The following is a 13,127-nucleotide window of genomic DNA, read 5'->3' on the forward strand; positions in this document are numbered from 1 at the left end:
TTTCTTCCTCCAATCAATTTATTATAAACTGTTATTATAAGTAGTACATGTATGCAAGTATAGTTGCCGACAAAACTAAAGTATGTCAAAATCGTTCTCCGGCAGTTACATGGTCGGGCAGTTGCTAGGCTGTTCCTCGCAGACCACCATGTGCGTCGGGTAATGGTGGTGGTAGTAGCCGGCCGGCGGGAAGTAGTACTGCGGCGGGTTCACGGGCACGGGCACGGGCACGGCCGGCTTCGGCTCCTCCTTTTTCTCCTCCGGCTTCTTCACTTCCTCCACCTTGATGATTTGGGCGTGGCCGAGCTTCTTGCGGAGGCAGCTGACGAGGCACACCGAGTCGACGCCGTCGCCGACCACCTCCAGCTGGTCCCTCGCGTCGCCGGTAATCTCCATCGACGTCACCCCGGCTGCTCTGGCGGCCATTGTGAGGGCTTTGGACCGGCTTTTGTCGCAGGACATGCCTAACTGGATGACGATCTTTTGCTGCACCAACAACGAGGAGAAAATTCATGGATCAGTCGTATGCTTCAGCTTCAGAGTAATGTATTGCTTGCTCAAAATTAAGCTAAAGAAAGCAACACGAGAATGGGAGCAGAAACTGAATAGGTTCCTCACCTTCATTTCGCGTGCTGCTGGTTTGGTAGATGCCAATCAATTGGAAATACAAAACGAGGCTAGAATCGAATTTGGTTTGGGTAGCTACTGATCGATCTTCAGCAGATGCACGTAATGCAACCAGGGCTTGTCTTGGTGCTTAGTGGCTTGCGATGATTTTGTCTGTGAGGGGAAAGCTATAGCCCCTCTCCTTATATACACACACGCAAGCAGTGGGCGTGGGTGTGGGAGCAGAGAAGCAGAGTTATCAGTATCAGGACCGATCCAACGCAGATTCGTAGCAGCAGCAGCACACCAACTGAGTTTCGAGTGAGTAAACAAGTGCCCACCAACTGAGCAAGTAGCCATGCATGTAAACGCGTCCTCGTCACATGCTCTCGGTCGAGTCCTCCGATCAGCGGACAATGATTGGCGACTTTAGAGACGCTCCTCTGAAGACGCGGCATCGGACATAACTAACAGACCGAGTCGATCGGTTACTTAACAGCATGAAAAGGCGAAGTACACTGCTACTCAACTAATCAGCGGTCCTCGTTCAGCTGAATCAGGGTTGGACTAACTGACGATCGTTTCGATTACAGGACAGATACAACGACTTTGTTTTTGAAGCAACAGCAAAAGCTTAGATTCATCAATAAGTAAGACAAGGTTCCAATTTTACAGGGCCACACAGACCCGAACAAACGGGATCACTCAACTGGAATTAAGTTGCCCAAGAATCTAGCCCCCGCTAGAACCTAAGTATTGGCCTCCTCCTTAATCGTCCCCGCCACTGTCGTGGGCAAGGCCTTGTTGTAGAAACCCTGGGTGTTTTGCTCATTCCAAATCTCCCAACAAATGAGCATTTGCAACTACTTGGTCGCCTTTCTAGAGTAACCAGGTCGACCCTCGCTAACAGACCACCATCGTTTGACAGTAGGTCACCCCACGAAGGTATGTCCAATTGCATCCCTAGCCAGTCATAAAATATATTCCAGGCTCTCATGGGACTAGTGGAAAATTAGCTAGCCACAATTTTCATTGGTGGCATGCCATTTCCATCAAAGCCAACACTATTTTTTTCAAATAATGTTGGTTCGGCATAATTCATACATCATCTACTTGTATATGGGTCCCAACATTCTGATTGGGCCTAACTTAGTGGTGGCGTAGGAAAAGAATGCTACGCCAACACTAATTCATATAGCTATGGCATAGCCGGTTACTAGACGACAACAATATATTTTGCAGGTCCACTTTGGGGCTCGCATAACACCGTCACAATTAGCGCCGTGCCAGGGATATTCATATTATTAATGGCGTTCGCTGGTTTAGGTACACCACTAATTACATCGCAGCACGATTTACGTATGACCGCCTTGTCCATTCATCTATATATTTTCCTCCTTCTTCCTCTTCCTCTTTCTCATTATCTTTCTACCTTCTCTTCTTAAGAAAAGACCAAATTCTTTCTCATGATTCTTAATTAGGTAGTTAGATCTAGCTAGGTCATGGATTAATTAAGCTTGTTAGCCTCCACACACCCACACCCTAAGCTAGCTCTCTCCTCCACCCACTCAATCACATATTTGCATTAAATTTTCCACCACACTTCATTAACGGCGCCTCCAACCTACATACGATCGGTCCCCCCCCCCTCTCGTGCCCCTTTGAGACCCGAGGGCCACCACATAAGAGGTCTGGACCAGAAATCCATGAGATGTTTAACGAATTCGAAAGATTGCCCGAAGCTAGGAAAGAAGAGAAAGAAGGCAGAGGAGAAAATGATGCTAAAAGTATGAAAAAGGAAGTATGTTTTCTGGGGCTTGAAGTATTGGGAACTACTTAGTATGCCACATTCTATTGATATGATGCATATCATACAAAATGTGTGCGAGAGTTTGCTTGGCATACTGTTTGACATGCCAGAAAAGAGTAAAGATGGTCTGAGGGCGAGACGAGACTTGAAAGATATTGGTATTAGGGAAGAGCTTTAACCCACATCCCTTAAAAACAAGGAGACAATCAATGGCAAAAAAAGCCAAAGCCAACGAGCCAGACAAGGGCAAAATTGTGTCAAAAAACAAAGATGGTTATTGCCCCAATTGCTTCACACTTGACGAGGACGAGCTTTCTCAAGTTTTTAACTACCTTGACGGCATCACAGTTCCTTCCGGTTACTTGGGCCTCATATGTAGATATCTTGACTCAATAAGGCAAAGGTTTAGCAAAATGAAGTCCCATGACTGTCATGTGATCATGACACAATTACTTCCTGTAGCTCTTAGAGGGATAATGGAACATCACGTCCACAACACACTTCTTGACTTCTGCCACTTTTTTGACATTATGTCTCAAAAGTCGACCAGTGTGCGACATCTCACACGAGTACAAGAGGAGATCGTTTTAATACTATGTGAGCTTGAGATATAATTTTCACCTTCATTCTTTAATGTTATGGTGCATCTGCTAGTTCATACTGTTCCTGAGGTTAAAGACCTTGGACCGACATTCTTGCATACCATGTTTCCGATTGAAGATGAACGGAACCATGAAGGGGTACGTTCGTCACTAGTCTCGTCTGGAGGGATGCATCGTGCATGCCTATCTGACCAAGGAGTGTATATCCTTCTACAAGAATTATATAGATGATGATCAATCTCTTGGTTTGTCCTTGAAGAAGCATGCAGGTAGGCTCGAAGGAGTAGGCCACTCACGGTTGAAACATGATTTAAATGCGGATATACAAAACCGCCGAGACGACTTCAACAGAGTGCACACATTAGTGAAAAACTATGAGGATGACGAAGATTACACCACCAGAAGGAGCAGAACTATGTTGCCTACGAAAGGACGTCCCTTCTTGAGAACGAGTGATAGCACGGCCAGAGGATTGTCCAACGATGTCGTACTTGATTTGTGTGCGCCTCCTAAATTGTGTACTTTGAATTAATTAACTGTATCATATTTATATACTTTGAACCACCACAAGAATTTGTATCATTCTAATTATACGTAATATACATGTCGTCGCTCAAAATGCCTGCTCGCATTGGCCATGTCATTAGCGCCACCGCTAACAATTAACCAACACTTAGCGTTTTTTGGGGAAAAGAAGAACTCATTTTGAGCCTCCTCCCCCATATCGAGCCACCCATGGACACTTCGCCGTCGTCCCTCGCCGTCGTGCCCCCGCCGTGGCCACTGCACCTCCACCCCACAACCGTCCGCCCGACGACCTAACTCATCGTGTCCGACCACTCTCTCCCTCTGGCTTCATATCCGGCCGCCCTCTCACGCCCTCCTCATGGCCGGCCCCCCCCCCCCCTCTCGTGCCCGTCTCAATTCAAACGGTAAGACCTTCTCTACCAATATTTTCCATATAGATTTGTTCTAGTGTGTATATAATTGTGATGAAATGCATTATGTCTGTACCTATGAATTGATGAAATGCATTATATGTGTATGCATGTGTTAATTGATTGGCTTTTTGATGTGTGGCATGTTTTAGCCAATGCAACATTGCATTGTGTTGCTCGTGAATTGTCTCACGCTATGTTTCTTTTTGCAGGGAATGTCTAGAGAGTTGCCAATGTTTTGCCAACATTGCATTGGTGCACAACACCTTCCGGATCTCGAAGTCCAAAACATTAAAAAAAAACTTGACACGCTCGCATAAAATGTTTCGTGATGGAAAAAATTCCCGACGACTTCAGGTAAAAAATAAAATAAAATCTCAAGGACAAAAGGTGTGACTCCACCCGTCCCATAATATAAGAGCGTTTATTTACACTAGTGTATTATGGGACGGAGGGAGTAACTTCTATATATTGTTGATTTTATTTTTCCCACCAACAATACCATGAAATGTTCTCCTTGCTCAAACTTTTTAATTATACAAATACAACAAAAGGTCAAGTCTATTTAAAATAAGTTTCAGACTTTTTGAATTTCCTTGTACTTACTTTTTTTTGCATATAGGGTGTATATATATGCAGGAATCAAACGTGCTTGTCAAACAATACGAAACACATATCCAATAGATGACTTCTCCACTTAGAATTTTTGTGCAAAGCAAAGACAGAAACACAAGTTCGTTTTATTAAGATGGTCGTATGCATCGTTCTGATGCAGAGGCCGGGGAGTCTCCCTTTTCGAAAAAAAAGACAGAAACACAAGGAGGGTTGCTATGCATGTGTGTCCGGACCTAGCACGTAATCGATTTGTTCTTTAGACATAGATAAACCCATTTGTTAGTTTATTCATTCAGTAGATTGTTCTTGTGATGTTTTCTCTCAAAAGTCCATACACTTAAGCCTAGCTAGGATACTTTCCGAATCAGCAAAGTATGAAGATAGCAACCTGGTGCATGCATGTCCCTCCTCTAGAAAGGTTACCATTTTTATCTTCATATGACGTTACCACTTGTGTCTGAATTCCTTCTCTGCTAATTTTAAAACTTTGTAGAACTCTTGATGAATCTCTCTATAGATACGATGGAGATTTGGCCAGCGCTGAAGTGCCAAAAGGCAAAAATCTTAGAGCTTAAATATATACGCATGTATCACTTTTTTCGACAAAGGGTGAATTTTATATACGCATGTATCATTTGCGTTGAAGCCTTGACCTATCTTGTGACTAGCCATTGATAAGAAGATCTGACGTTCGCTGGTTAGCTTTTCCGTAAGAAAATAGAATGTGCACAAATGACAGAAATGACAAACTGTCTGTCCTACATCTCTCACGCATATAGTTTCAGACTCTGGACCCTGAAGGGAACAAACAGGGTTCTAGTATTGATTTGAAAACTGGTGTTTAAAATCAGGAGTTCGAAGTTTAAACACCAGTGCGGAGATTCTAACTGTCTATTCATTAGAACGATCCCTGAATCCTGATAAACTAGTCAGGTCGCCGTGCTCGTTCTCTGCAGTAGGTGGCTTATCTTTTTCTTTGTAAATGGGAATTGTGGAGGTAGGGACAATCTGGTACCAACAGTCTTATATTCTTGTTATTGTTCTGAATCTCAGGTCAGTGGTCAGCAGTTTGGTGACTCCGTTCAGCTTTGTCGTAGACCCCACTAGTGCGAGACGAAGAAAACTAGGCAATTGTAAGAACATTGGCAGGAAGAGGGCCACACTCAATCCAAAAAGGAGAAAAAAGACAGAAAGAGGGCCACTCAGACTAAACTCCTATGAAATCGCTGCGGAATTTTGAGGCTCCAGCAAGTCTCTTTTCCTATGACATCCAAGTGTGTGATGACATCGCTGCACATGGTCCTGCTCTTATCTGGATGTTTTTCTTTTACCCTGAAATTGTTCTACAGTAAATTTTCATTAATAAAATTAATTATGCAAAGAAAAGCAAAAAAAAAAGAGGTTGCCTCTGAGCCTAACCAACTCCAGTTTTCTCTAACATAATGAATATGAAACTGAGAACTTACTAGGGAGAGGAGGTAATCCATTGCTCTAGACAGGCAATGTGCTTCCTTTTGGTTCTATGCTTGACAAGCATAAGATCATGCTCTTATCCAGATGTTTATTCGCATAACCAATTCCATGGTGCTATGTTTATTTAGATACTAGTGATTGGAGCGTCACCCTGTGGCGCCGCTTGAGGAAGATGTGCACATATTTTCATTTAAAAAAATAAATAGAGTCCTCGCCTTGGTCTAAAAAACATCTCAGAAACAAAAATCCTGACCTTCATCTAAAAGGAAAGTAAAAAATAAAAAATAAAAAAACTTACCACCGCAGCCTACCATCAAGCGCCACTTTGCATAACCCTCCATTTAAAAAATACAGGAGGTCCTCACCTCCATCTAAAAATAAAAAAATACATTTAAAAAATAATCCTCACCTTCATTTTAACAAATTCAAAAGATTTCTTACCACGGCCAACCAGCTTGCGCCACCTGGCATAACTGGTTGGCCACCCTTCACGCGACGTTTAATGGATTTAATTTGAGCGTACAGACCACAAGGCTATATATGAATCCTATTCAGCTAGATGTTTTGACCATTTGAAAAAAAGAAGATAGTTGTTTTGACTGTTTGTTTCCATTTCCGGGTTTACGGACCGTGAATATACGGATCTACCCATATACATTCGTACTCACTCTGTTTCTGAATATAGATCTTTATAAATATTTAATAAAAGACTATTTTTTTAACATCTGAATAAATATTTCAATAAAAAACAATAAAAGATTATATACGGAGCAAAATAAGTGAATCTACACTCCAAACTGCGTCTATATACATCCGTATCCGTATGTAGTCCATAGTGAAATCTGTAGAAAGACTTATATTTAGGAACGAAGGGAGTATATATAATCAGATGACATGCGTCACACCGTGAGGCCGAGCAAATCATGGTGTGATGTCCGATATTTTCTTGCAGGTGACGTACAAAAGGTTTAAATCGTGCGGCTCTGTTTGACTCCACGCCCTCATCATACAAAATTTAAACAGTTTTGCTAGAACTCATCTAGATGAGACATAATTTGGTCTCATTCACTTTTTATAGCCATTGGATGTGATGCTATAAGATGTGTGTGTGCTGATGTGGGTTGTATCTGTTCTTGTTTTTCAGGTGAATGAGACCAAATTATATCTCATCTAAATGAGTTATAGGTACTCCCAAATTTAAATCGGCACATGCGCCCGGTCCAAAACCACATGTAGCTTACCAACTTCACCGAGAAGCAAGCGACTGAGAATCGGAGATTCATATGACCATGGCGTTTGTCTTGAATATTGAAGATTTCTACCTGAAAATTAGCTAAGCGAAGTCATAAATATACTTCTTTTGCCTTTTTATTTCTTCCTCCAATCAATTTATAAAATACATGTATGTATGCAAGTATAGTTGCTGACAAAACTAAAGTATGTCAAAATCGTTCTCCGCCAGTTACATGGCCCGGCAGTTGCTGGGCTCTTCCTCGCAAACGACCATGTGCGGCTGCTGGTACTGGTGGTGGTAGTAGCTGGGCGGGTAGTAGCACGGCGGCGGGTACACGGGCACGGCCGGCTTCGGCTCATCCTTCTTCTCTTCCTTTTTCTCCTCCGGCTTCTTCACTTCCTCCACCTTGATGATTTGGGCGTGGCCGAGCTTCTTGCGGAGGCAGCTGACGAGGCACACCGGGTCGACGCCATCGCCGACGACCTCCAGCTGGTCCCTGGAGCCGCCGGTAATCTCCATCGACGTCACCCCGGCAGCTCTGGCGGCCATCGTCAGTGCTTTGGACCGTCGTTTGTCGCACGACAGGCTCAACTGGATGACAATCTTTTGCTGCAATAAGGAGGAGAAAAACGATGGATCAGTCGTAAAAGCTTCAGAGTAATGTATTGCTTGCTCAAAATTAAGCTAGGTGCGAAACAAATCAACATGAGAATGGGAGCAGAAACTGAATAAGTTCCTCACCTTCATTTTGCGTGCTGCCGGTTTGGCAGATGCTCCCTATCAATGAGAAATAGAAACTCGGAAAATGTTGCCGTTCAAGCGAGGCCACTGGTCGATCTTCCGCAGTTGGCGTGGGTGTCTAGAGGCAGGAAGTGGCTTGTGATGATTTTGTGAAGGGGATGGATGCAGCCCCTGTCCTTATATACTGTACAAGCAAGCACTGGGCGTGGGCGTAGGAGCGATCCAACGCAGATTCGTAGCAGCAGCAGCACTGCAGCAGTTGAGCTCCGAGTGAGTAAACAAGTGCCCACCAACTGAGCAAGTAGCCATGCATGTAAGCGCGTCCTCGTCACATGCTCTCGGTCGAGTCCTCCGATCACACTGGCATTAGACAATGATTGGCCACGTTGCACTCTTCTTCGAAGTCGCAGCTGCGGACATACCGGCGTAGACCGAGTCGATCGGTTAGTTAACAGCATGAAAAGACAAAATACATGGATACAATACAATGGCTCACGTTCAACTGATCAGCGGTCCTCGATCAGCTCAAGCAATGGTCGGTAATGCTATTCCTACGCAAACTTTAGGGACTAGTTGATTTTTAGATTGCAACCACCCCGTGATCTTTAGGGTGCTGCGTGCGTAAAAAGTACGTAAAACTTTTACATACGAATGCCACTGCACATCAATGATATATAATTTTGTTTCTGAAATACTCCCTTCGTGTCAAAATAAGTGTCTCAACTTTGTATTAAGTTTAGTATAAAGTTATACTAAACTTGAGACACTTATTTTAGGACAAAGTTATACTAAACTTGAGACACTTATTTTAGGACGGAATGTGTATGCTCTAGTGCAATGAAGTATGCTCTAGTGCAACGAAGGGGGTTGCAAAGGGAATCTTGATTTCATCTTCTTATGGCATCTCCAAGGCGAACTCGTAAACCACCCACATCCGTCTAGACCACGAAAATCATTCAACACGGGTTTATATCGGTCTGCGAGGCAGTCTGGACCGCTCTCAAGCACGCGTCTGACCGCCCTAGCCCACACAAACCACCCACACACGGGCCTATATCGCTCTGCGAGACAGTGTGGACCGTTTTCTGCACGCGCCGCTTTTTTCCGATAAAGAGTGTTTTTTATTGACTCAAAATATAGCATCGAGGGATACAATTATAATGAGTACACACCCGGCCTCTGTATAATTAGGATGCACACAGCCAACACTAACACACGCATATGAAAAATCACGTCGGCAAATAGCAAAGTCAACAAGACCAAAGTTATGCCTAGGCAAAAGAAAAAGAAAATAAAAACCCCGAAAGCGATAAAAACAATGATTTGACAGCATACAACAGTGACCATCGGCACCAAACCATCTCTTGACAACACAAGGTGATGAGGACATCAATACCATTGTTACACCCACAGCCCCTACTGTTACATATACTGGACCAATTACTAGAGCTCGCGCACGCCAATTAAATTACCAGGTACTTTCGTTTCTTGTTAATGATTCTAATGTTCATGAGATTATGATGCTGCCTAAATTGGATACACTTATTTTGCTTACAAATGAAGGGCCTAGCTTGGAGAAGGATGAACATTGGAGCAAGAACACGCATGGAGTTGATGGCATGCGCAAGGGGATCAAGAACGAAGTTACAAGTGATGATTTCAGGACTTTGAAGCCGCCATAAGGAGTGCATGAAGCCTTGGACGAAATATACAAGATGACACTTCATAATATTCGTCCATAGGCTATTTTAGGTGCTGCGTCACCTTATTAATGGGCCAGGCCCATGTAATTTCGAAATACTTAAGTATAGGCTATTTTTAGAGTCCGTATGTGTGGGGAAACAAGAGTTAGGGTTGGTTTCGGACCCCACCCTCAAGGGCCACGAAATTCCCCCCTCTTCCTCCATATATACAGCCCTTAGGGCATCGTTTAGACTTTGGGTTTTGTTTAGATTAAAAGTTCGCCATAGCTGCAACTTCGCGTACTTCGTTTGTGTCCAACGACCAGACCAAGACGTCACAGAACCCCACCTTGATCAATAAAGCTTTCATCTTATATTCGCAATATCCCGATTGCAATCTCAGTTTCTTGCTTGTTCTTCGTTTGTTCGCAGGAAACAGACCCTCGTGGTCAGGTTGATCGTGCTCCGGCGTGGTCAATAACCCTCGGAAGTTGGTTTAGCGATTGCTAAGGCGCGACGTCTCGCACGTTCGTAGTCGGATCGTCAAGGTCGACTCTCACAGAAAACGATAGCCACCATCTCATCGAAACATCGGGACACCTTAGCCTCTATCAAGTGGTATCAGATTTTCAGGTTGCTCGGTGAGATTTTTACAGTTTTTCGTAGATTAGATCGAGCCTGTTCTTCATACCTACAGTCCACGAAAAAGCCACAAAAAAATTAGGGTTAGTTCAGCATATCCGAACCAATCTGATCCTTTGCATAATCTTTTTAGGGTTTTTGCTTTGTTGAATTTGCGGTTGCATCGTCGTGTCAAGTTGCTGGTCTTAGAGTCTAGTCTTTTAGAGTTTCGAGTTCTGGTCATAAGTTGTCACGCCGCCGCCGCACCATCATCATCGCCCATCTACCACTTTTGCTTATCCGCCACCGCTCTGAATCCATATCCACCACCAATCCGTATCCATATACCACCATCAATCTCTATCCATATACCACCACCGCTACCATATACCACCAATGCTGCCATATACCACAACCATATATCCACCACCAATCCGAGTTCTTCTCATATTAGGTTTGTTCTTGAGATCAATCTAAATTCCGATTCGTGTTTCCTTGCCTGCGTAGGTCTCGAAAAAAAAAGTCTGGAGACCCCCGGGCAGTTTTTAGGCCAAAATTTTCACGGGCAAATTTTTTTTCCCTATCCTATTTTTAGGTTTTTCTGAGTCTTTTGAGCCACGTGCCATCATAGTGATTTTTTGTCGCACTTTTTCATCGTCACTGCCCTGATTTCCGAAAAAAAAGTGAAAAAAAAAATTCCGTGCCCATCCTATCAGTTTGACGAGGGAAGAGTTTTGAGACACTCGCCATTATAGTGATTTTTTGCAAAAAAAAGAGGAGCGCAAAAAAAAGGAGCGCAAAAAAAAGAGCGAAAAAAAAGAGAGTTCCAGAGTGTGCTTTTCCCTTATTTACGTGCAGCGCCGTGATTTTGTTAGTGTTCTAGGCTCGCGTCTCTAGCACGGTCTAGCCTAGGACCAGCACAGTACCGTCGTTTGAGCGTTTATTCAACTTTGCATCTCTGAATTGATTATTGCTGACCCTTTTTGCTACCATACTATAAGCCTTCCCAGCTCCACATACATCTACATCGTGCGTTTGACTCTCCCTGGCAATCGCTCTATCCAAGCATTTGAGAGTTTTGACTACAACAGTTGCCGATCACCGCCTGCTGCTGGGTAAGAACTGGTAAGAATTTGAGATTTGCTTGACGGATTTGTGACACCCACCACCACCACCACTTGTTAGTAGTCTGTAGGATCATATTCTTGTGTGTTTCTATTGCTGCTAACCATGCCAGGATCACAAGTCGACGAGACTGACTGGGAGAACTTGACGAACAAGGAGCTTCATGATACGTTTCAGCAAATGATGAGTGGACAGGTGCAAGATGTGATAAACAGATTTGAAGAGGCCATGGAGAAGATAGATGGCATGGAGAAGACGTTTGAAACAAAGCTCGATAACAAGTTTGCTGAATTGCTTTCGCTTTTTCCACCACCACCACCGGCTGCCCCTGCCGCACCTCTGCAACAACAGCAACAACACCGACTACCTCCACGTCGGGAAACAGCCCTCTGCCGAGCGAGCCGTGTCCCTCTTCAGTCGGGCCAAACTGCTGGTGCTGCTGTTGATACTTCTGTGGCTCCTACTGCTAATGTGGAGGAGGATGATTATGTGGGAGATTATGAGGATGAGGTGATCAAAATCAGAACTACGTGCCACCACCAGCACAGCAACCACCAGGTCGTCCACATGCAAATAGTGGCAATGGTAGGGCTCACCCTCAGGTATGAGATCATGACCATCTCCCTAAACTAAAATTGAATATTCCACCATTTGAGGGTAGATATGTTCCTGATATATATCTTACTTGGGAGTTAGAAACTGAACAACGATTTACATGTTTACAATATCCCGAGGAGAGACGTGTTCCTGCTGCTGTTTGTGCTTTCACTAGTTTTGCATGTGTGTGGTGGTCTGAGCATTGTAGATTATATCCTATTCCGGCTACTTGGACTGCTTTGAAAACTGCTATGCGTACTCGTTGGGTTCCACCATATTATCAACGTGAATTACTTCAAAAATTGCAGCGCTTAAGACAGGGAAAAAATTCTGTAGAAGAATATTATCAGGAATTACAAACTGGCATGATTAGATGTGGTATTGTTGAGGAGAATGAAGCTATGCTTGCACGTTTTATGGGTGGATTAAATAGAGAGATTCAGACGATTCTAGAGTATAAGGAGTATATTAATATCACTCGTTTATTCCATCTTGCTTGTAAAGCTGAACGTGAAGTGCAGGATCGACAGGCATTGGCGCGGACTAACTTTTCCGCAGGTCGACCTTCATCATGGACACCACGTGCATCATCTACTTCCACACGTTCTGCTACACCGGCGCCTCCGTCGGCTGCCACCTCCAACCGTGATACAATAAAGCAGGCACAATCACCACTATCTGCCAAGAGCATACCTTCTGGGCCTGCAAAGAGCTCTTCTTCATCCATGGCATCAACAGGGCAAACACATGATATTATTTGTCGACGTTGCAAGGGTGGAGGTCATTATGCGAGAGAATGCCCATCTAAGCGTGTGATGATTGTTACTGAGGATGGTGGGTATGAGTCTGCTAGTGACTATGATGAGGAGACTTTGGCTCTTATTACACGTGACGAACACGGTGGAGACGATTCTGATCATGAGACGCAATACATGGCTCCTGAAGATGCTGACAGGTATGAATGTTTAGTTGCTCAACGTGTTTTGAGTGTGCAGGTTACACAAGCTGAGCAAAATCAGAGGCATAATTTGTTCCATACAAAGGGAGTTGTGAAGAAACGTTCTGTTCGCGTGATCATAGATG

General features: G+C 43.9%; 2 protein-coding genes across 2 annotated transcripts; both read right to left on the reverse strand.

The window, feature by feature from the left end:
• Positions 1-768, reverse strand: LOC125533619 (heavy metal-associated isoprenylated plant protein 47-like). Its single transcript, XM_048697000.1, has 2 exons — positions 619-768; positions 1-486 (listed from the first exon to the last, which is right to left on the reverse strand). Exons 1-2 carry the CDS (start codon positions 622-624, stop codon positions 106-108), a joined length of 387 nt encoding a protein of 128 aa, XP_048552957.1. The 5' UTR covers positions 625-768; the 3' UTR covers positions 1-105.
• Positions 769-7,387: 6,619 nt separating this feature from the next.
• LOC125533620 (heavy metal-associated isoprenylated plant protein 47-like) lies at positions 7,388-8,161 on the reverse strand. The gene is made up of 2 exons (XM_048697001.1): positions 8,020-8,161; positions 7,388-7,887 (listed from the first exon to the last, which is right to left on the reverse strand). Exons 1-2 carry the CDS (start codon positions 8,023-8,025, stop codon positions 7,507-7,509), a joined length of 387 nt encoding a protein of 128 aa, XP_048552958.1. The 5' UTR covers positions 8,026-8,161; the 3' UTR covers positions 7,388-7,506.
• Positions 8,162-13,127: the final 4,966 nt, after the last annotated feature.

This window comes from Triticum urartu, chromosome 2 (genome assembly GCF_003073215.2).
Source record: "Triticum urartu cultivar G1812 chromosome 2, Tu2.1, whole genome shotgun sequence".
NCBI lineage: Eukaryota > Viridiplantae > Streptophyta > Magnoliopsida > Poales > Poaceae > Triticum > Triticum urartu.